Source organism: Squalius cephalus, assembly GCF_949319135.1.
Source record: "Squalius cephalus genome assembly, chromosome: 12".
Classification (NCBI taxonomy): domain Eukaryota; kingdom Metazoa; phylum Chordata; class Actinopteri; order Cypriniformes; family Leuciscidae; genus Squalius; species Squalius cephalus.
The window spans coordinates 19665603-19688854 of NC_137133.1; the positions used below are offsets into that span (position 1 = coordinate 19665603).

General features: G+C 37.8%; 1 protein-coding gene across 2 annotated transcripts in view; it reads right to left on the bottom strand.

The window, feature by feature from the left end:
* ccdc85cb (coiled-coil domain containing 85C, b) overlaps positions 1-22320 on the bottom strand; it is a 62000-nt gene extending 39680 nt beyond the window's left edge. For both annotated transcript variants that reach the window (XM_079888656.1, XM_079888655.1), the window contains exon 1: positions 20992-22320. In XM_079888656.1, the coding sequence (XP_079744782.1) occupies positions 20992-21691 (700 nt within the window). In that variant the 5' untranslated portion in view covers positions 21692-22320. The remainder of the gene's footprint in view (positions 1-20991) is intronic.
* Positions 22321-23252: the final 932 nt, after the last annotated feature.

Here is a 23252-nt window from a genome sequence, read left to right on the forward strand (position 1 = left end):
TTTTAAAATGTTTATTGTCTTTTAAAAAAACTTGATTGTCCAGACCAGCGTCTGTTTGTGAAGCCAATGACAGATGGGTGAAGTTTGAAAAGTCGTTATTTTAACGATTCCATTTAATGCAACAAATGATGCAGAAATAATCCACTTACTACTTCACCTTTAAGACGTGTGAGGCCAAGTATTCAAACTCTTACACTAATTTCAATTATAAGCTTGAGCTCCCAGACCTTTTAAATTATACAGTGCTTGAATAACCCCTTGTTCTTATTCCCATGCGTTGAAGGAGCTGCCTGTTGGTCGGAGGACCAAAGCTGGAGAAGATTACACAAAGATTGGTAAAGCTTAGATCTGTTCTTGAAGCAATGTGAAGTCAACTATGAAAAACATGGTGCAACCAAGAACAAACTACCAAAGATCAGGCCATCCCACCAAACTGCAGCTGGAAAAGAAAGGCAACTGTTAGAGAAGTGAGCACTTTTTTTATAACTTGCAGAAACTGGTTTCCTTTTACTGTTTGACACCAGAGTTTGGCTTGTTTGATTTGATAGTTTTTTTTTCTCCCGATTGAAAAGCAACAGTACTTCCCAACTCTGTTCCTGAAGGCCCCCAAACAGTTTGGATTTAGGATGTCTCCACTTTAAACGTATCCAATGCAGGTCACTGGATCCTCAACTGATGAGCTGACAAGTTATATCAGGTATGTTTGATAAAATTCCACATACTTTAATTATTTCTTGAACTTCCACAATCAAATTGACTTATGAGAACAAAATAAGACCCTTATCCCATAATCCCTCAGGTCTACAAGCTACATAACCATGTAAATGCTGGTCACACGAGACCACAGCAGGATCAAACACATTTCCTTGGAGGACAGAAGACGCATCACAACATCAGATGGCCTTCAGAGATGCAGCTGAGCACATCACAGCTACTACAAATGTCCAATAAATATTTTATTTACAACCAGATGCCAAGATCAACAAGGTCAAAGAGATTCCTTTCCATTCAGTTTACATGAAACAAGTGTATGACTACAACATCGGTAGCCGAACAGTCTTCATACATTAGTAAAAGCTACCTTAGATACATAATCCAATACAATTATTGTTACTACCATACCAGTATTTCCCTCAGGATTTTGTGAGACTAGGTGGGTGGTCATTGGTCCCTCTAGGGGGGTCTGGGGTCTTTTTAGTTGTGATTTCATGAGTTCACACTTACATACAGTTTGAGGGGGTAAAGTTTAATGCGTATTTGGCGTGCTGTCCGGGGGAGGGCTCCGAGCTCGGAGTTCGGCCCGAACCCAGAGTACTCCTCCAGTATGTAAGTGTTTAGGACTAGAAGTGTGGAGAAGGGGTGGTGGGGGGATGCTGCAAAACTGTCAATGGATTGAGGTGAGACTGCTGAGTGTATATATACCTCTTACCATTGATTGCTGAGTGCTCTCCACTTGTGTTAATTATCTGAACGTGCTCCTCCCAAACTTTTTTAATAAAACCTCATATAGTGTCTGTCTATATTGACTTACATTACATTAACACTGGTGTTTTAAGAAGCCAAACAATAAGAATATAATACTATTCATTATTATTATTATTATTATTATTATTAGTAGTAGTAGTAGTATATACTTATTTAATTAAATTAGTCTTTTGTGATTTGGCAAGGGCACAAAGTCATATCACACTTTTGTTTTAATTTCGTTTGACAGATACTTTGCCAAAGCAATGGTGCAAAACAACCTAATAGAGACATTTATATTATTATGAGAAGTTTTTTTTAAATCTATTTTAATATATGATTATGGTGGGCCCCCAAAGTCTAGGTAATTAATGGACAAATTCACATGAATTTCAGAATATGATGTGATCGATAATCTCAAAATAGCTAAATAACTGTTGATGAATCGGCCAGAATGACATATAGCAAATTAGTCACTAGACACTACCATTAGTTCTAACACCACATAAGGTGTGGCCATGAAGACATGTCTTTCGTTGAACATGGTAATTATGAAAAAAGTACATTCAAACTAATTACCTGCTTATCCACTAAGTTCACATGTAAATCACGTGTAGACTTGCCTTCCACTTTTGATTCTCTTGAGAGCAGACAAACACACACACACACACACACACACACACACACACACACACACACACACACACACACACACACACACACACACACACACACACACACACACACACACACACACACACACACACACACACACACACACACACAAACACACACAGGGCAGACTGGAGTGTCTGAGCTGTTTGTTTGCTGGTGGGTGGCTGGAAGAGCGCCTGCGGTCCAATTCTAGCAGATGCCACATACTTCTAACTAACGCTGACACCATAAGCCTCAGAAGTTCAATGCATCCTCTAAGCCGGGTAAAGGGTGTAATCTCAACACTGGCAAGAGGAACCCTTATGTAACCCAAGACGCCAATGTGTTTATCTAGGAAGACATGAACTTGAATTATCTGTGTAGTTTCTGGCCAAGTACAGATTACTTTCCCTCCACATGGACCACTAACATTGCAGAGGTTTCTGAAAAGAAAAAAAAAAACTAAGTATTTTAAAATGTGGATGCGATGTAGCAAGTCAAAAAGTCCCACAGACTCCATATGAGCCGTGAGCCATGATCTCAAAAGTTTAGGGTGACAGCGGTCATGAGATATTTACTGGAAGATAAACACAATAAAAGCACAAATTTTATTTGGTAGATTAGCACAATTGTTGTCAATAGCTTCATTAACATGGACCCTAATAATCCATTTGTAATCGGACTAGCACAGTCAGAATAAAAAAAGTCACATGTAACCACGTATATTGGAATGAATTGGATAAATCTGATTGAAAGGGGTGGTTTAAACCTTTTCTAATCTGTTCGATAGTACATGTAAACACTTGATCAGATTGAAAATCAAAACTGTAAAGTTCTCATGTGCAATGACGTAAAGATGGTGTAATGATGAGCTGTTGTTGTTGTTGAATATAGTGTAATAAATGACTGTTGTGTCATTCTCATTCCACTCATCGTTTGTGAAGTGCTGCAGGACAATGGCGTCCCTTCAGACTCTCTTCCACAGACACCTTGTTTTGGGTGCGGGAAGGGGCGTTTTTACTCTATGTTTAATACAAGTAGCACGGCACAAAGCTTCATGTGCTCGTCGTCTCCTAATCAGGCCCCGAAATAGATAATATTAAGTCCGCTGTTCAAAACAAAGAAAAGAAGCGATGGCAGGATGATGGTTAGTCTGCAGCAACAGCTGGAAACTCTGTATATTTGACGAGCGCATGAAAAAATATTAAATCCTCTTACTGAAGTAAAGTAAGCTTATCACATAAACGCACACATCAACCCCATCACATTATTTAGTGTTTATGTAAACACTGTTTGGATTCATCAATCGAGATGATTTCAATTGTCCATGTAACCGTAGCTAACGTCTTCCATCACCAGTTAAGTAATATGAAAATAAATGTTCCTTGCAAAATTATTTTATGGCTTCAGAAACTTTTATCCTTCTTTGGTGTTTCACGAAAAAAAGAAAATTTTTTTACAGTATATGATTTTGAAAGACATGAGGGTGAGTAAATTATGACAGAATTCTTATTTTTTGGTGTACTTTTTCTTTGGCAATTTTTTTCTTCATGTTAGGTCAGACAGCATTTTTGTTCTGTCCTGTTCAAAAAAACAGAAGATGATCATGTGAAGCACTGTGATAATCTCCACCTCACTCAAGTGTGAATAAACATAAACCATTAAATCTTCAGTTTCCAAAAACAACTTGGCAAATTTAAAGTCCTCTGTAGTGTTCTTTATATAACGGGTTCCCCTTTTACATACATGAAAATAGATCCAAAAGAATTGATTTTATGATAATTAATTGACATCATCCAGTTTTAGACAAGGTTTCATTAGTCCTTTTGACTCCCTGCTTAGACTGACAACGAGACTTTCTTCCATTCTCAGCCTAAACACAATCTCAGGGAAAAAGAGAAACATAAGACAAATAAATTTGAATAAAGGACTAAATTGACTTCTCAATGACTCCCAGGAATTTGACTTGAAGGTGCAAGAATAACATGTGTGAGCATGTCCAAATATGTCCTTTAAATTCTTGTTTTTAAATGCACTTCAGAACATTTTGGTGTCTACTGTAGGTTTATATAACAGTTATAAGTGCCTATTTTTGTGCAACATTCTCAATATATGGTGCTTGCAGTAGACTGTTTCACAAAATTTAACAAGGCAACTGGGGAATATTCAAGTTCTACTGCTGTTCTGACACCACTTGGCTGTGTGGTGAGAGAAAGTATGAAAAAAAACCTTCCACATATCCATGAATAGTAAAAGAAGAAAAGTGAATAATTCACATTCTGTAGAGGAACAATACTACTGAGAGCAGAACTTGCCACTCATTAGAAGATCATAAAGCAGGAAGGTGTACAAATGAACAAGTGTGTACTAGTCACACTTCTAGATCACTAATTATTACAGCAAGTGTCAAACAAATGATGTCAGACCTTTTTTCCAGAACAATCTTCTGAGTCACTACAAAGACTTTCAACCCACTGGTGTCAAAATGATTAATAGTGGATGTATGAATTCAGTTCCCCTCAAGTTCACACAGGTGTTGTTCATCACATTATATATAGACTTGTTCCACTGAGGTTTGAAAACCAGAACGTGTTACAATAATTTAATTGTTGAAAAGTTCAAAGGTTTAGCACTGGTTACTGGCCAATAGTGATGGTCCGTCGGGACCGTTCTATTACTAGTAGTCAGAGCTAGCAAACCGCATCTTTAGCGAACTAAAATATAAATATAAATTAAAACTAAAATATATTCCTCTAGATTTAATAACTGTTTTTGTTTCTCCCCCTCCTCGACCCCCAGCAGTTTCAAGCATACCGTAAAAAATTCCCGCATTCAGTCTTCTCCAGCTTAACGCAGAGTCATGGACTATTCTATCTGTCCGGGTAAAAACAGAACTGACTGTAATGTATGCCACGACTGATTTTGAAGGCAAAAGTCCTGCTGATCTCATTGATTTCCTTAAAAAAAAAACTGGGTGAGAGCATGGGACTGTCCCCGTGTCCACTGCTTCTGTCGAGCAGACACTCTCAGCCCTAAAGCGAATTAAAACTCATGCCAGAAATACGACTGAACAGACTCGACTTTAGGCATTATCTTCCATGGTGATAGAAAAGGACTTATTGTTGGAACTGCAACGCACAGATAACCTGTACAACAGAGTAATTTAAGTCTTCTTAAGGGAAGAAGGTAAAAATAATCAGTAGGTTTGGTGAGTATAATGCTTTTTTTGTCCCCGCTTTTTCCGTGCTGAATATGATTTTTAATTTTTCTTGTAAATTTATGATCGAAATTTCATTTTTTTTCAAACATTCATACTATTAAAAGTGCATTTCTAAAATAAATAAATGTGGGTTTAAATCATTTTTAATGAAAAACACTGTATTAAATTTGAACCATAGACTTTCAACTGAAAGAAATGTATCATACTTTTGATTGTTCAAAACAGTTGGTTAGCTTTTTCAAGAACCAGTTATGCTTTTGCGTTATCTTTTCTGTAGAATGTGCACAAAAACACACAATTTGCCTTAATTTCAAATCCCCGGAAAAACCGTATTCCCCGGGCTTTCCGTGGTCGGAGAACTCAAAAGGTGGCCTACTACAAAAATGCACGGAAAACACGGGGTGGGGTGGACTGTATTGAATTGTGTTAATTGGGTTTCTTGCTTTAGTAATGGCATTCATTCTCACTGAATAAGATACCTGTATGTGATGCAAAGCCCTGTTACACTGCGTTGCAGTATAATACTGATGGTTTCTATAGCCGTGGCGTCATAATGATGGTATTAATAGGTGGATTAATTCAGGTAGGACACCACTGAAGGCCTAGGTGTGAAATGCACTGCCCGCTACTGCTGGCCAATGATGATAAATCTCAGAATTACCAAAAAATGGATGCTTAACATACTACATATGAACAACCACATTTGTAAACAACCACACTTTTTGAAATTATGAAATTATTATGAATTATGAACTCTACATTCAAGTGTGGCAAGCAGGGCGGGCAGAGGTCCGTGAGAATGGTGCAAAGCTTAAAAGGAGGCATGACGACAGTGAAGGATGAGAGAGGACCAGGCCTGGACTATTTTACGTTATGTTTTGTTTATGTCTGTGCGGCAGCTGTCCATGAAGGGCTGCCGCTTTTACTTTCGTTTTGAATTTGTTTTATTATTAAAGTGTGGAAAGGTTCGCCGCCTCCTTCTTCCCTTATCAACAAACCTTGCTACATCAAGAAATCACCCATTACATTTATGTTTTAATCATATGTAGACTAGCCTTCCTAAACTACAAGTCCATTTTCTTATGTTAATTCTCATGCTTGCCTACGTCAATTCAGTTTAATTTAGAGGATGTGTCTGAATTTTACACAATCACAATCTTCTCAAAGAGCTAGAAGTCATAAACTCTTATGTCTACAATGCTGGATTCAAATCTATAGTCCAAAACAATCAAAAATCTATGACCTTAGCATGGGCATTTTTAACGTGCCTATGTTTATGCTTTATGGTCAGGTTTCCTTGTTATTATCTTCCCACATATTATGCAACTGACCCGGGAAAAACATTACTTCAACATGCCAATGAACCACAGCCATGTCAGCATCCCTCTCAGTCTTTCCATGAGGGTCTATCGTAACATAAAAGTGCATGTGCATGCAGTAGTATGACTTCTGTTTCTGCAGTCTCCATCCCTCTGGGGCCTTGTGAGTAATTGGAGGCGTGAATTTTAAGGCATTGGCTTATCCCTCCACCATATCCAGGACTTAAGATTTTCTGGCAGGTCCCGCAAAAAGTTCATATTGAGTTGCATTCCAACACATCTTGCCATCTTAGTACCTACCCCTGTGCTGGTGTCCTTTTTAATCTCGGACCACCAAGCGTTCACTGGTCCCACTGGATAGCTATAAGACGCGCTGGTGGAGCCAGAGATGAAACCGCAATGCGGAGACCTCAGGCAAGCTCTGACTTCATCTGATGGAAACGGCTTCAGTGCAGTTTTTACAGAGCCCTGACTGACACATCTGTGGTGAAGAAAAAACTGAGCTCAACCAGTGGTGATATCTTCCACCAAATTCACGAGTTTTCCCAATTAGTGTGGGTTATGTAACCACCTCATTCCTAGAATTTAGAACCACAGGGACAGAGTCCCAGGCGTAAGGACATTTTCTGTGAACAGACAAATCTGTTGCAGTGTTGCTATATATCCATCTTAGGCTTGTTTCTAGCAAGAGATGTACTTTCGTTTGAGAGGCAACTGTTGTTCTATTCATTGCTCAAGCTTATTCATAAACGAGGGTCTGAAACAAGCCTTGACCTCCTTTGAAGTTAAAAAATAGCAAAGTGACAATACCGTGGGAGAGGATAGTGCACACTCCAAAAACACAAAAAATAGTATCCTAGCAACAAGAGACTTAACAGTCTTGCTTGCACTGCAAAATTTACGGATTCTGAGACTTAATCTTGAGCTCGCCACAAAAAGCACCCCAACCCCCGTGAAGAGCAACTTTCATCTTTTACGCCCTTGTGAATCCCTCTACTCATAAGAAAACATTCCCTTCACTCTTGCTTGAATTTTGAGTAGAGAACAGTTTGTGATGGAGGAGAGGTTAGATTGCTGATTTAAAACTATGAGCTGAATGAAGGGTGTGTCTTTAACTGATGCAGGAGTGTTTAACTTCATTACGGGAACCGTTTGGGTCCCATTAGAGTCCATAATATGGGGGAAAATCCTGGAATGTTTTCATCAAAAACCTTAATTTCTTTTCGACTGAAGAAAGAAAGACATGGACATCTTGGATGACATGGGGGTGAGTAAATTATCAGCAAAAGTTTTTTTAAAAGTGAACTAATCCTTTAATACAGAATCCCTCCAGATCTTTAATGTTGGCGCTTCTTCTCGTCAGTTCTCCTCACTCCTTTTCTATTGGGTTCGGGTCAGGGGATTGAGATAGTCATGGCAGAACCACCATTTCGTGCTCAGTGACCAATTTTTTGGTTTATTTTGATGTTTGTTTTGGATAATTGTCCTGAAGGAAGATCCAACCATGGATTATTATATGATTTCCAGCAGGTTTCAGGTTTTGGTTTTTTATCTGTTGGTATTTGCTAGAATACATGATAGCATGTATCTGAACAAGAAGTCCAGGACCTCCAGCTAAAAAATAGGCCCACAACATTAAAGATCCAGCAGTATATGTATAATATACAAATACACTGTAAAAAGTGATCAGTTGACAACTTAAAAAAGAAGAGTTTCCTCAACTTTTGTTAAGTCAAATGTAATTTATTCCTGTGATGGTAAAGCTGTATTTTCAGCATCATTACTCCATTCTTCAGTGTCACATGATCCTTCAGAAGTCAGTCTAATATGATGATTTGCTGCTCAAGAAACATTTTTGTGATCCTTGATCAATTTTTGTGATCTACTAATACTCTAATGAGAGTTAGTTCACATGTAGTTGCAAAGTTACTTATTTTTAGTAAAATGTCTCAAGTGAACTATCAAAATAAAGTGTAACCTAAAATTAAAATAATTTCCAATTGAATTTGCTGACAGAAACTGGTCGGTTCACTTCATGTGAACTGCAGAATACATGAATAGAATCATTCTTTTCAGTGATTTAACTGAACATTTTTGCAAACAGGACAGAATCAAATTTTTGAGTTAATAGTTGATAATAAACATCCTCACCTAAGCTGATATGGATGTTCCCTGCAAGACAAAACAGGATGGATTCATTTATCTGCTCTTTATTGACTATTTTTTTAAAGGTGTGTCTGTCTCCAAGCTCCTGTGGAATGCACCTGGAATGATGCTGCATGGGTAAAACATACCTTTAACGCATACAGATCATATCAGTCTCTAGAGAGAATAGCTAACCTAAGAGCTGAAGCAAACACTGTAAGCTATCTTAAAGGCATAATCATTCAGAGATGCTGTCATTTCACGAATCATACACTTTTGTAAAACCACTTGGCTTTTAGTTTAGCCCTTTAGACTGCTGGAGACTGAATACAGCAAACACCAGAGCAAAAGACAAAAACAGTGGTCAAGAAAATTTGATGACAAGCTATTTAGAGATTTTCCAAACTACTAACAGTGGCTTGGGCTGTTTCTAAGCAGGCTGTTTAATCAATGAGGTAAGGAAATATTTTTGAGATGAAAACCTAAAAAAATGCTGCATGACCACATTTGCTACCACAAGGTGGGCATTCATTTTCAATAATTCAGTGGTTGCACAATTCTGCAGAAACGCTGCAAATTTCCAATATATTCAAAAGTCCATCATCTCATGATTGGGTAAAATAAGGTCACAGTTGTTCCAGTGAAGACACACACCCTTCCAATCCTGTTCTCACATGAGAACTGAGACACCAACAGGGTTAGACAGTCCTGCTCAAATGGTGTAATAGAAAAGGTGTAAATCCCCCTCCCAGGACTAAAGGTTTACAGGATGGGCATTTTTCCCCAGCTCAGTAGGTTTCCCTCTTGCCTGCAGACATGTCTAGTGCGTTCATGCTTCCAGAGGACCATTCAACAGTTTTGGAAGCTCAATCAGCATTGTGTTTTTTTAGACAAAAGCAATGGACAGATGGCCCACTTATTTAGGCAAAAAACATAAGCTCAGAACATGGAGAGGCAGACCCTCAATTCTTCCAAAAGCAAGAAGAAATATAAAGATCATTGTGAAAAAAAAAGCAAAAAAAAGCATTATGTTACCCAAGAAACTCTGTGTTCTTTAACAAAATTATAGCGTGAAAAACAAGTCAACACCAACCTCAGTTCAAGCTGCAGCGTGGAGCGCGAGGCATCTATTCCACTTTAATACAAGTTACAGCACGAAAAAACATGCATGAACATCAGAAGGTTTCCATTTACCTCATATTTCTAGAGATGCATTGATACAAAATGTCTCTGCCGATACCTATAGCTGATTATTCAGAATGATATCTGCCGATACTGATACCGATAGTTTGATTTTCTTAAGGAACAAAAATTTCTACCAACTAATGCTACAAACTATTTAGGGAACCCTCTCATTTGGTACTACCTATACTATAATATTGGAGGTTAAAATCAATAACAGATCCTAGTATTATATTCAAATGCTATTTATTTTCACATTTATTATACTTTGTTATATATTATATGTTTGTATACTCACTTGCACATAAGGTAGTTTTCATAAACACTTGTCTTCATGACAAATTTATGCAAGCATACATACAGTACAGTAAAAAAAGCTCCTCTCAAGTGTTTTTATTGCTTACTAACAAACTGTGAACACTGGATAACTTTCCAGCGGTAAATGCAATGTTAAGTGAGATTGTTCACAGGCTGTTTTATTGGCGTGTTTCTGCGGTTGATTGAGCAATTACACAATATGATACATTTCAGTTAGTTGTAAAAAATTTTTTTTACATACCTTCATTTGTTCATGCATGCATACCTTCTGATGTTCATGCATGTTTTTTAGTGCTATAACTTGTATTAAAGTGGTGAATAGATGCCTCGCGCTTTAACTGAGGCTGGTGTTCACTTGTTTTCACTACCTTTTGATTGACAAGATATAATCGGCCCTGATCATCGGCTGTTTTTAAAAAAATCGGCCAATGGCTGATAGTGAAAATAATTGCTTTTACCAGCCAATACCAAATTTTGGCCGATATATCAGTGCATCTTTAATTATTTCCCTCACAAAAGTATTGAGAGAATGCAAAAGCATTGAAATATATATTTTCCTCCCATCTATTTTTGTCCCCCTATCACCATGTCCCTGCTTTATATTTAGGTGATATACAGGTGCTGGTCATAAAATTAGAATATCATCAAAAAGTTGATTTATTTCAGTAATTCCGTTAAAAAAGTGAAACTTGTATATTATATAGACTCATTACATGCAAAGTGAGATATCTCAAGCCTTTATTTGTTATAATTTTGATGATTATGGCTTACAGCTTATGAAAACCACAAAATCAAAATCTCAGAAAATTAGAATATTACATGAAATCACACAGTAATTACGCAGTGATACCATGGTCATTGAACCAGGTTTTGGTTCTTTTGGCAGTGTGGGCAGGTGCAAATCCTGCTGGAAAATGAAGGAAGCATGAAGTGCTCTAAAAATGTCCTGGTCGACGCATGCGTTGACTCTGGATTTAATAAAGCACAGTGGACCAAAGTCCTCTTTTCTGATGAGAGCAAATTTTGCATCTCATTTGGAAACCAAGGTCCCAGAGTCTGGAGGAAGAATGGAGAGGCACACAATCCAAGATGCTTGAAGTCCAGTGTGAAGTTTCCACAGTCTGTGTTGGTTTGGGGAGCCATGTCATCGGCTGGTGTTGGTCCACTGTGCTGTCCACTCAACGCAGCCGTCTACCAGGACATTTTCAGAGCACTTCATGCTTCCTTCAGCAGACAAGCTTTATGGAGATGCTGACTTCATTTTCCAGCAGGATTTGCACCTGCCCACACTGCCAAAATAACCAAAACCTGGTTCAATGACCATCAATATCACTGTGCAATTACTGTGTGATTTCATGTAATATTCTAATTTTCTGAGATTTTGATTTTGTGGTTTTCACAAACTGTAAGCCATAATCATCAAAATTATAACAAATAAAGGCTTGAGATATCTCACTTTGCATGTAATGAGTCTATATACAAGTTTCACTTTTTTAACGGAATTACTGAAATAAATCAACTTTTTGATGATATTCTAATTTTATGACCAGCACCTGTATGTCATGGGAATCATCAACGTGGGAGGAATGAATGAAGTTGAAAGCAAGACACTTTATGACCGATTTCATGAATCCCAAAAAGAACACTTAATGAGGATGAATGAAGGCAAAAACCTATCAAAAAAATAATACAGATTAATAAAGAAAGTCCAGCAGTTGCATCCCACAAATTGGACAAAGTCATCACAATGACATCTGGGACACTAGGACAAAATGTCAGAGGTGAAAGACAGAGACACACTCTGTGAATTTGCTTAGAGAATACGCTAATCTCCTGGCAGATTGCAGAAACGGCTGACGCTCACAGGAAGAGCTCCATCCAAATTGGCCACTGATGACATTGGGGACACTTTGGTTAACTTTTGCCTGACACGAAATGAAGGTCATCGTTTGCGTCAACAGAATTGGATTGCTGAATGTGTGCTTTGGAGCAGCTAGTGCCCTGCCAATGTGCCACCTGGTCTCTTCATTAACAACCTCATTACGCTGCATTTCATTAGGCAGCAATAAATAAACAGACAATCAATGGATTCCCACCTGGACCTACTGTAGATGGATGCTACAAGCCCATGAAATTGCTCAACAAGCTCTAGTTATAAACACTGACTGTGGAGTTGGTAATATGCAAAACTTTTAATCGACTAGTGTGAGTAGCCCGACTGGAAGTTGATTAACTGGTCTTTCAGGAAGCCCTGAATAAGAATAATAAGGCTGATTTGGGGTTCAACTGGCCCACGTTCAGACACATAGGGACAGTAGTTTAGGACATGTTCTTAGGGGTCCCGAGATGAGTTTTGAAAAAGTTACCCTTTATATTTTTTTTTACTTTTACACAAATTCTTTAATCATTTATTCACTTTATGCCAGATGTATGACTTTCTTTCTTCACACACAAAAAAGTTAAGAAAAACAATTCATCTCTGTGAGTCCATATAATGCAAGTGTAAGGATCGCCCAAAGTTGAAGCTTCAAAAACCACACAAAGTAAATATGACAGGAAGCCATATGACCACAGTTGATAAATTAAGGAGTATCCCATAAAAAAACACAATGGTAATGACACAAAATGCTCGAAATACAGCGCAAGTATTGATGCAACATCAAAAGATGTCCATCTGTATGTTTATAACTGTACAATAGCTGTGGTTAAAATAAAGCTGCCAGTAATACAAAAAAGAGAAGCTATTTAAAAGCAACAGTGCCAACTGCTGTCCAGCTCAAGAGTTTCACACAGAACATCTACAGACATTTTACTTAACCATTTTCTAAGACCAAAGGTTATTTAAACTATACACTGTATAAGTGGAAATTCTCCATCTCAATTCTTGTCGTCTTATGTGAGGTTCACTGTATGAGTCTCACTTATGTCTCTTTATTCAGGTTGTTGTGAAAGTTTTGTTTAATAAGGAATGTGGGAATTTGTGAAAGGCAGCCTTTCTGTCTGAATAAAGCCAGCTGAAAGAGCCTGCGTGGGCCATCTCATGCCTGCACTCCTAGACCAAACGACCAAGAAAGACCTTCCACTATTGCAGAGCCACAAACAAAGTAAAAAAATAAACTCTGGCTGCATTGGTTTTCCCTTTAATTCTGCCATGGATTCAGTAACTGTCCTACATGCTGTGACAGCACAGATAAGATGTTTTGTTCAAGAATACCATGTTGTGATTTATCTGTCTTGCGTATACTGGAAAAGTTTCGAGTTTTTAAAGAGTAACACTTCTGACGCTGGCCAGCTGAGTGGCACACCCTTTAAACTCCTAGAATATAATTAAGAAAAGAAACAAGCCTGGATAAAGAACTCTGCCAGGTTATAGGGAAACGTACTATTTACATTTTACAAATCCTTTAGAGTGTCCAATCCTGCTCCTGGAGATCCACCTTCCTGCAGAGTTTAGCTCAAACAAACCAGGCTGGAAGTTTCTAGTGATCCTGAAGACTTTGATTAGCTGGTTCAAGAGTGTTTAAATAGGGTTAAAGCTAAATTCTGCAGGAATGTGGTCCCCCATGAACAGGATTGGAAACCCCTGCTTTAAAATAATAGAAAAAAAATTCAAAGATGAAAATTATCTGGTCACCATTTGATAAAAGTTTACAGTCTGAATTTCCATGAATGTTATGCAGGGTCACCACACCAAGATGCAATCTGCAGGCTTGGCAAATGATTGAGTTGTGAAGACCTGGCTAAGCTAGTTTCACAGGTTCACTTTAACCCTCATTGGGTCACTGCCCTCATTCTTAAACTGGGTTCAGTGATTTAACATTGATACAAGGTGAAAAAGACCTCATAAGCTATCTTAATTCAACAGCAACATAAGTGAAAAAGATTGTGCGGGCTGTCAAGAGATTATTTTATGGGGGGTTGATGAGATGAAATAAACACCTTTTAAAAATATGGCACTTTTTAATAGGGATGCACCGAATTACTTTTTACTGAATTTTTACTGATTTGAGACCAATATTACTACATGTTAGTATAGGGATACTGAGCTAGATACTTTTGACACTTTTCTGACACTGGTTGAGTTTCTGCAGCAGGGTCATTTCAAATTACATGCAGCACTTAGCTTTGAGAACCTCTGCATAAGTCAATGATATCCAGATTACCACATCCATTCAGAAGTTACTCAGTAACTCACAACATTTACCTCACCGAAGTGTAATAACAAATGGACCCCTCACTGGTCTGATAATACTCCCTCTGTTTATCATCACATTGCCATTTTATATGTCTGTCTTCTTGCTTCATGCCCTTATTAACATATATAGCCAAAGTTTTCCCCTCTGCTTCTAATAACTGAATTTTTAGCATTGTAAATTACCTGAAATAGATAATTTACAATAACAAATTAAAACAAAAAACAAAAAAAAAACACAATAACCAAGTATGCCTATACAATTATAGGTAAAGTAAAAGTGGACAAAAAATAATTAGAAATAATCAAGCTAATGTTTTTGGTTAAACAGTTTGTTTGGCTGGAGTTCATGACTTTTAAACACAAACATCAATATGAAATCAACACTGAATTTATATTCCAGGTCTTAAGGTCCAAAATGTATAATCTCATAGTTCCTAATTTTTCATAAAATGTAATCCCCTTCGTCTTTACATTACTGAGACTATTATGCAAGAGTTTTCAATAGAGCTCAAGTCATGATGTTAATTTTTCAGATCAACCCAGCAGGCTCATTTATCATTTCCAGTGGGGTTTTGTAACAGCGGTTTTCGAATTATACAGTATAGATACATGCAGTAAAATAAGGTCTGGTTAATATTACTTTAAGTGATTTTCCCGCTTTGCTTTACTGTTTTGCCAGTCCATTTATGTTTGGTACCTGAAATGGACATATAACTTTGATTTGTCTGATTTGTCAAGTACATAAACTTCTTTTGCTATTTCAACACAATCTCATGGTAATTCTTAATTTTACATTTGGGCAAACTAGTGACCAAAATCATATGAATCTCATTTCAGTTTTTTTGTATGATTGAGACAAAATCACCACCTCGCAAAATAGCTACGTTTTTTACCGTGAGACAGTATATTTTGAGATTGGGTCTTTTCCATGGGTTGGGTATTTGTAGTCCTTATGTGGCAAAATAGGTCTTGTTAAAGCTTAGAAGCGTGGCAATACAAGGAATATAGGCATATCACCATCACTTAACAAGTGCTTTTAACTCTTCCCCCGCCAGAGTTTTTGAAAAAAAGTTGCCAGCCACTGCCAGCATTTTTGATCATTTTCACAAAAGGTTCATGGCCCCCAGAATATTTTGTTGTATGAATATCTGAACGTGCATTTATTTTAGCTTCATGTATTCCTTTTTATCAACACTTGAATGTGGGTGTTTCATTAAAAAAAGCAACATTTTGAGCAAAAAGCTGAGAAAATCACATTTTTGTCAAAGACTACGTCTGGATCAGATTCAGAACGATGATCAGAAGTAGATGGAGAAGATTGAGTCCATCAACACCCCCAAAGCTTCACTGTCCTGTAGCTGGTCCTGGGTCGACATTTTATTCAGTAACATTAGGCAGTTCTGATTTATATGCTGTTTAAGGTTGATGATCTCGTTATTTTACATATGCATATGCCTACATGATATCGCGTCAGTACTATTTCAGAAGATGTGTAATAGTGCCCCCTACCGTACATGAAAATGTGATCTGTAAAATCACCGTACATAACAGATAGACTTGTGTCATACATCGTTGAAAAGGTCTCCACTAGCAGAATACAACAAGCATATTTATTTCAGTTTGAGACCAAACTATACCAAGTATTTGCATGAAAAAGGGCCGCCAACGCATGTTTTGTAACTTCACAAAACATTATTAAACCATAATAGATCGCATATCTTTATTTAGAGCAGGTGGTCTTGAACGACAAGCAAAACAAAACATAAGACATTACGTAGATCATGGAGAGACACAACATGCTGCTTGGCTAAAGATATAGTATTTCTGGGATTTGATCGTATCGCGGTCATGACGCAGTGTTTGTTTTGAAAGCAGTCATCATTTGAAAGTTCAACCAATTGAAACTGGATCTCAGGTGTGGTGGGTGGGTATGGGCGATGCTGAGAGACCAATCACACACTGTTTTACAGCTTGAAATTAGAATTTTTGCCAATTTGAAAACTGCCGTTAAAAAAAAAAACGGTTTGAAATTCCAATGGAACCCATGACTTGAAATCTCACCATGGATTTTAGAATTAACCTGAGCACTCTATTAACTATTAAACTGACAAAAGTCTAAGTTGACTGACACAGGTTGCTGTAGGAGATCTGAGTGAGAAATTGATGATGACTAAATCCATTAACATGCTTTATGCATGACAATCATCAGGACACTTGTTAGACAGTGATTCACAGGATCTTGATTTACTTTCGAAATCTGAATTGCAAAAATGTTGCCCACAGAAACCAGTGTTAGAATATGCTAGCAATGTAGAATTCTTTGTGTGTGAAGGCTTCAACTCTTGAAACCATAGAGTTGTGAACAGTTGTGCAACACAGCTTGGGATCGAACACTGCAATGAAATATGAACCTGTCTCTGAAGATCACCGCAGCACCATCTGTGCATTGGGACGGCCAACGGCTCGACTGATTGATGAGACCCCTTAAGGAGGAAAGAGAGCAGGGGACCTCATACACACACACACACACACACACACACACACACACACACACACACACACACACACACACACACACACACACACACACACACACACACACACTCAAATCCATCCACTCTCTATTTTCCTTACACTAGCCAACATCTCTGGCAAATACCTCCACAGGTCCCACTTCACACATTTATCACCTTCCTACGGCTGTTAGCGAGTCTGAGGATCCCTGTGGAATCAAGATACACACTCCGTCCGAACATATACTGTATGCACTCTACCTGACATCATATTAAATGACACTGCGCCACACATTGAATCCAGACCACACACATTGACCCCCAGGGGCTTAACCATGATAAAATTGATTTCATCGATTGGAAAAGATGGCATAGCGATAGGCCTCTTTAAGATCAAAGTAGACCACCATGTTGCGCACAAGCCATGGAGAGTTTATCAGGGTGGAAATGGGTGAATCTGATGAAAGACTTTTGCACAGTTACATTGTAATGACAAAAATGTGTTTACAGTTCATAATGAAACTTAAAATAAAAGACCTTCCCTGACTTAGTTGTCTATTGTCTTAGTTGTTCGGGTCATTTTTGCCGAGATAATTCAAAGGATGTGACTTTTACACACACTCCAGAGATCCTCTCTTCCGTTCAATGACACATGAAAGGAATGCTTATACAATGTTCAGGATAATGCAGAAAGAGTTATTCTGTACAGTAACGTCTGTGTCATGCAAAGAAAAGGGATTGATTCAAACTATAGTCTCAAAGAGCCAGGTCTATAGTCTCTAATTATAATCAAATTATCATAACTGTGTCATTTTAATTACCTCATCTGTCAACATGATGCCAGTGAATGATAGACCTTGTGCAAACATCCACATCGCAATTATCAGATGCTTTCTTAACTGCTGTTTTTTCATCGCTGTCATTTTTGTTGTGTTTATTTTGTTATTGAGAGAAAAGCGTGCAGCACATATTTACATATTAATCTAAATGTCGCTCTCAGCAAAGTGGACGCAGTTCACTTAACGGCCACCGGTGTCGCTAATAACTAGGGTTTCTGAATTCTACATATAGCCCCTTTAAATAAAATATTATCGTTTTTGCATTTCAGTAATGAGAATAAGATTTTTATTAATATGGTAATGATATTTGTGCTTAATTGCCACAATAAAAAAACCTCAATGGTCCTAAAAATAGGCATAATTTTTTTTAAAGGGGTCATATAATGGTACATGCACTTTTACAAGTTGATTGTACTGAAATGTGTGTTGGCAGTGCCTGTACACAACCATCATAAAATGATAAAAATCCATCCAGTGGTTTTTTTATAATCTCCTTATATGTTTTACACTTTCGTAAATCAAGCCGTTCGATTTTGTGATGTCACAAAATCGATGCCCCTCCCACGATTGTGGTTGACAGCAGCGTTTCAACACAGACCCGCCCTCGCTCGTGAGCGAGCTGTCCGTCATCATAGTGCATTGATATGCTGGAGAAGAATGGCGTCTAAGCGATTGTGGCGCGTTCTGTTCTTGGGTGTAATAAGGAACACAGCAGTCATTTTGATGTTTTGATTGAATATTCCCAAAGCACTGACGCGGGGATTCCCTCGCGGGGGTCCATCCATGCTTTCATGTTTGCGCAAATCATTTCACACCAGACAGCTTTACAAAGAGGGTCAGTAAAGCTGGTTTTGCTAAGAAGCTGTTCCTGAAAATAGGATCGGTACCAACTATTCGTGTTCCTGCTGCACCTCCAGAAGAAGAAGTGAGTGCAACATTTTATTAACCTTTATATTAATATTTATATTAATCTTTGCAAATCGCTTGCTGCACGCTTCACGATGAATGCGGCTGTTTACACTCAGGGTACATTACGGCATGTTTTCTATGTACAACGTTCTCAATATAATTAATAATCCCACTTTTATAATGAACAACGCATTATGGTTATTGTGTTATTGTGTTAGAAACGGTGTACGCACAGAACAGAGGGGCGGGGTGAGCAAAGCTCATTATCATTTAAAGACACATGCACTTAAACAGCGTGCTGAAAACAGAGCTGTTTTTGACCAGGTAAAATGAGTGTTTTCTTACAATACTAATGAGAATTTTTAATTAAAGTATATTACAAATTTTTTATTTATACCCTAAAGAATCATATTAGCTTGTACAAAAATGGCATTATATGACCCCTTTAAGCACAATATAATTTATTCATTTTGATTTGGGGTGAAATATGACTTCATAGGCTTCATAAGCATAAGACAGCAGAAGTGAGACCGAAAAATTATACATTGTCAAACACTGATGTTTTAAATGTATCAGAGGTCAACATCATATTTGGTCAATCTATGCTCACACATTACAAGCTTTCTAAACATTGTCAATTGGCATTTATGTTAAACGCAGACTCAAAAGTCAAAAGCTAGCCAACTCAGCAGGAAGCATTTTCAGATGTCGCCTCAAAAGCACAATACTGTCTTGTCATCTGAAATCATGGCATTGTTGGGAGTGCAACTAAAGCCAGGCTTAATACGCCATTTCATTACAGCTATCAAACAGTCAGCTCATGTGGGTGTTTAGGGTGGTGATCACATTGATTTCTTTTTGTAAGCCCTTTCACAACATGAGAAAACAAAGACCATCAGCAAATCCAAAATCCATACACCCGACCTACTGTAAAAGCAATTAACACCAGACCTTCACTCAAGACCACACTCACATGTGATACTGTTGTTTTATTGATCTGAGGTGATTCAAGTAATTACCACAGGGGTAATTAGTTACATCTTCAGTAATAGTGTGAGATCTAAACACTAGCTTACAGTTAACTGTTAGTAATATAATCGTTCACATTAATTCACCCAAGCTATTTTGCAAGTTTGCTCCTCTAGTTTCATATTACTTACAGAACTTAAAACTAAAGCGTCAGGAAATTACTGATTCCAATAATGCTAATGCTAGTATTAGTTAAATAGCTCTTTGAAATCAAGCCAAATCAAACTTCATACCTCAGATTAATGAGCAATACTGTTAAAACCCCACATGAAATGCAGTTTTCTCCCCTGTTTACATATTTCAAATTGAAACAGTAAGTTAACAGGAAATATTGTTTTGAATAGCTAATACACTTTTGTTTATGCTGCAGTCATGAGCCATGATTTATTGCTTGCAATTGACAATCAGAGGCATTTATGTGGCATTTATAATTTAGGGGGAGGGGCATTCCACTGAAACTTCATCTAGAAAACCGGTTGGGTAATGTTCACACATTTAAATCAGATGTTTGCTAATTAAGATAGTAGCATGTGTGGGAATCCCAATATGGTGGCACAGTGACGTCATGAGCCCTCCAGCTCTTTATTAAATAAGTGGGACATTCTTGTTCTAGACAGAATTTGATTGAAGAAAAAAAATGGACACACCCACTAGTGCAAGATGAGTCATCAGAATTGTTGGTTTGTTTTTCTGGAAGACAAAAGGTCCTTGCACACTGAGTCCGAAATATTCGCAATGTAAAAGTAAACTTTGAATCGCTCGGGATAATCCCGCAGCTCCTTCCTTGATGAGGAAGTGGAACTCTACTTCCTCTCTAAGCAATCTCATGATTGGATGATGGACCTAATATTTCCTCTTTATTTTTCTCTTTTTAAGAGGAGAGAGGACAACAAAATCATCCTCACTGCTTGAAGACTCCATTTTCTATTGTTTTGCGAATGTTTTCGCAACAGATTAGCCTAATTAATACGCATCGGACTCAGTGTGCAAGATTTCTGTCCTTGACAAAATTTAAAAAATTAATAAAAAAATTTAGGACTCAGTGTGCAAGGACCTAAAGACTTAAATGTGTACTTATTAAGAGAGTACTAATATATGCATGGCCTCAAAGCTAAAAGGTATGCACTGAAAGACAAAAACTCAAACTCAAACACAATTTCATTGTGGTGTTTAAACAGTAATGGTGGCAAAGACGTTTACTCACCATTGAGTCCGTTGGGGATGCTCCTGTGATGATGTGGAGCGGAGAGATCATCCATCGATCGTCTTATGGTGCCAACCTTGGTTTCTACAGTCTTGTGTATATGATTAAGATGATGGTCTGGGCTTCCAGCACTTCCACCGCTGGAGGTACTGCTCCCGTCACCAACATCTCTGACGGTTCCCGAACCTCCATTTAGGTTGCTCAGACTGGACTGGCTGTCAATAGAACTCCTTGATCCCGCTCCATTCCTGTCTTCATCCAACATGAGAATGATTTCCTTTAGTTCTGCATTCTCCCGAAGAATGTTCTCCTGGTTGACCTCCAGGTCCTTAAGTTTCTGCTGATAGGTGCTCATCTCCTTCCACACGGAGCTCGCCGTATACCTGCCAAACCTCTGCCATTCCCGAGACAGCTTCTTACCTTTCTGCCGATCGTCGTCGAGAAAGCAGCAGAGTTCCCTGAGCTCCTGGTTATCGTCTTGCAGTTTCTGGTTGATATCCTTCAGATTACGGATCTCATGGAGGTGCACCTGCAGTCTGCGGTTGATGTCCTTCATCATGTTCCCATGTTCCAGCATCAGGCTCATCTTCTCGCCATCAACCCTTCTCAGTCTCTTAATCAAGTCCTCTTTGCTCCATCGGATCAGCTCATCATCAGAGATCTTACTCAGGTCATCGTTAGGACAGTGTTTTGCCATCATGACTCTTACAGAGGAACAGTCTCAGGGTGAAATATTCAACATAGATCTAACATAATGCTGTTTCAATCCCACCAGAAAAGCACAATGTAAAAACGCATTAAAAACCAAAAGGATTCATATAATGTTCACGGGAATCCCTTTGAAAAATTGCAAGACTGTGCATAAACTGATTTGTATTCCAGAGAAATGTATTTTCAAACTATCACCTTTATTAACGCCTCACTCACCACCACTAACTTTGTAATCATGCATGTTTTTAAATATCGTGCACATTTTAGTGCACGATATATGAATCCACGGGCATCGTTTTAAATGAAACGCGTTTTTTCTCAAGAAAAAAATCCTTTAGGCACGAAAGATCTTAGAGGTTTCAAGAGCAATATTAAGAAAAATAATAATAACTATAAACACAGCCTTCATTTAAAAAAAAAAAAAAACATGCCTGCATTCACGTTCAGATGGATCGGAAGCTTCAGAGCTCAGATCAGAATGGGTTTGTAGTTTAGCTCCTCGTGTGTGTCGATGTTCAGGGTCTCTCTCGGGTTCTGCTCTTCCTCTGAACTGGTGTGTGAAGAAATGATCCGAGCGGATCGGAGCAGGTTCAGGGATGAGAGGCAAAAAGCAGGATCTGCCCTCTTAAAGAGACAGAGCCTACATTTCCCAACCCCTTATAAAGATACACAAGCGGGATGATTGTTATTCTATTTATTAGGTATAAGTAAAGGGAAAGAATAAATGATGGAACGTCGATCGACTGTGTCATTACTTTCAAACCACTCATTTTAAAGACCATTTTATATTTGGTAGCAGATGTCTCGTGGCTGCCAGAGATAGCCTATTTATCATTCAAATAAAGTCAATTATGACTTACTTTTCCTCTAAAATGTAAATTGAACAGACAAACCGATAAAAATGTATACTTAAATGTGATTTGGATAAAAGTGTCTGTCAGGTGTAGAAATATGACATTACAATCACACACTAAAAAAAAAAACAAAAAAAAAAAAAAACCTGGTATCACATAAAATCAGATCCACTTGGTTATCAGATCTTTATTTTAGGACATTTGTGATTTTTATCTAGGCTATTATTCACATTTCTGTTTGGGTCAAACTTTCATTTTCTCACAAAATATGTTTCCCTACCTTATCACATCATCTATTCAACAAATATTTATTATTAGGCCTATTAGTGTTGGCACATCTAGCATTCACTTCAATGAATGACTAAATTGAGAATGGTTCCTGCAGAAGTGATTGTGTAGAGTTTTGTTGGTGAATTTCGCCCTCTAGTGGCCAAACATTATATTTCCATCCGGGTACTATTTCCAGGCTGTTACAGGCCACGAAACCATCGACGAACAATCCGTAAAAAGTATTTTTGGTCGGTTGGTAAAGTCACACACATTTTTCCTCTTTATCCTTCCTCTTTAAAAAAAAAAAAAAAAAAAAAAAATACTTGTAGCCTATACCTTAATAATTAATCTCAATCTCATTTAATTCGTATATTTTCTATAAAAAGGTGGTAAATCGGCAAATGTGGTAAAGTTATATTTTGGCAC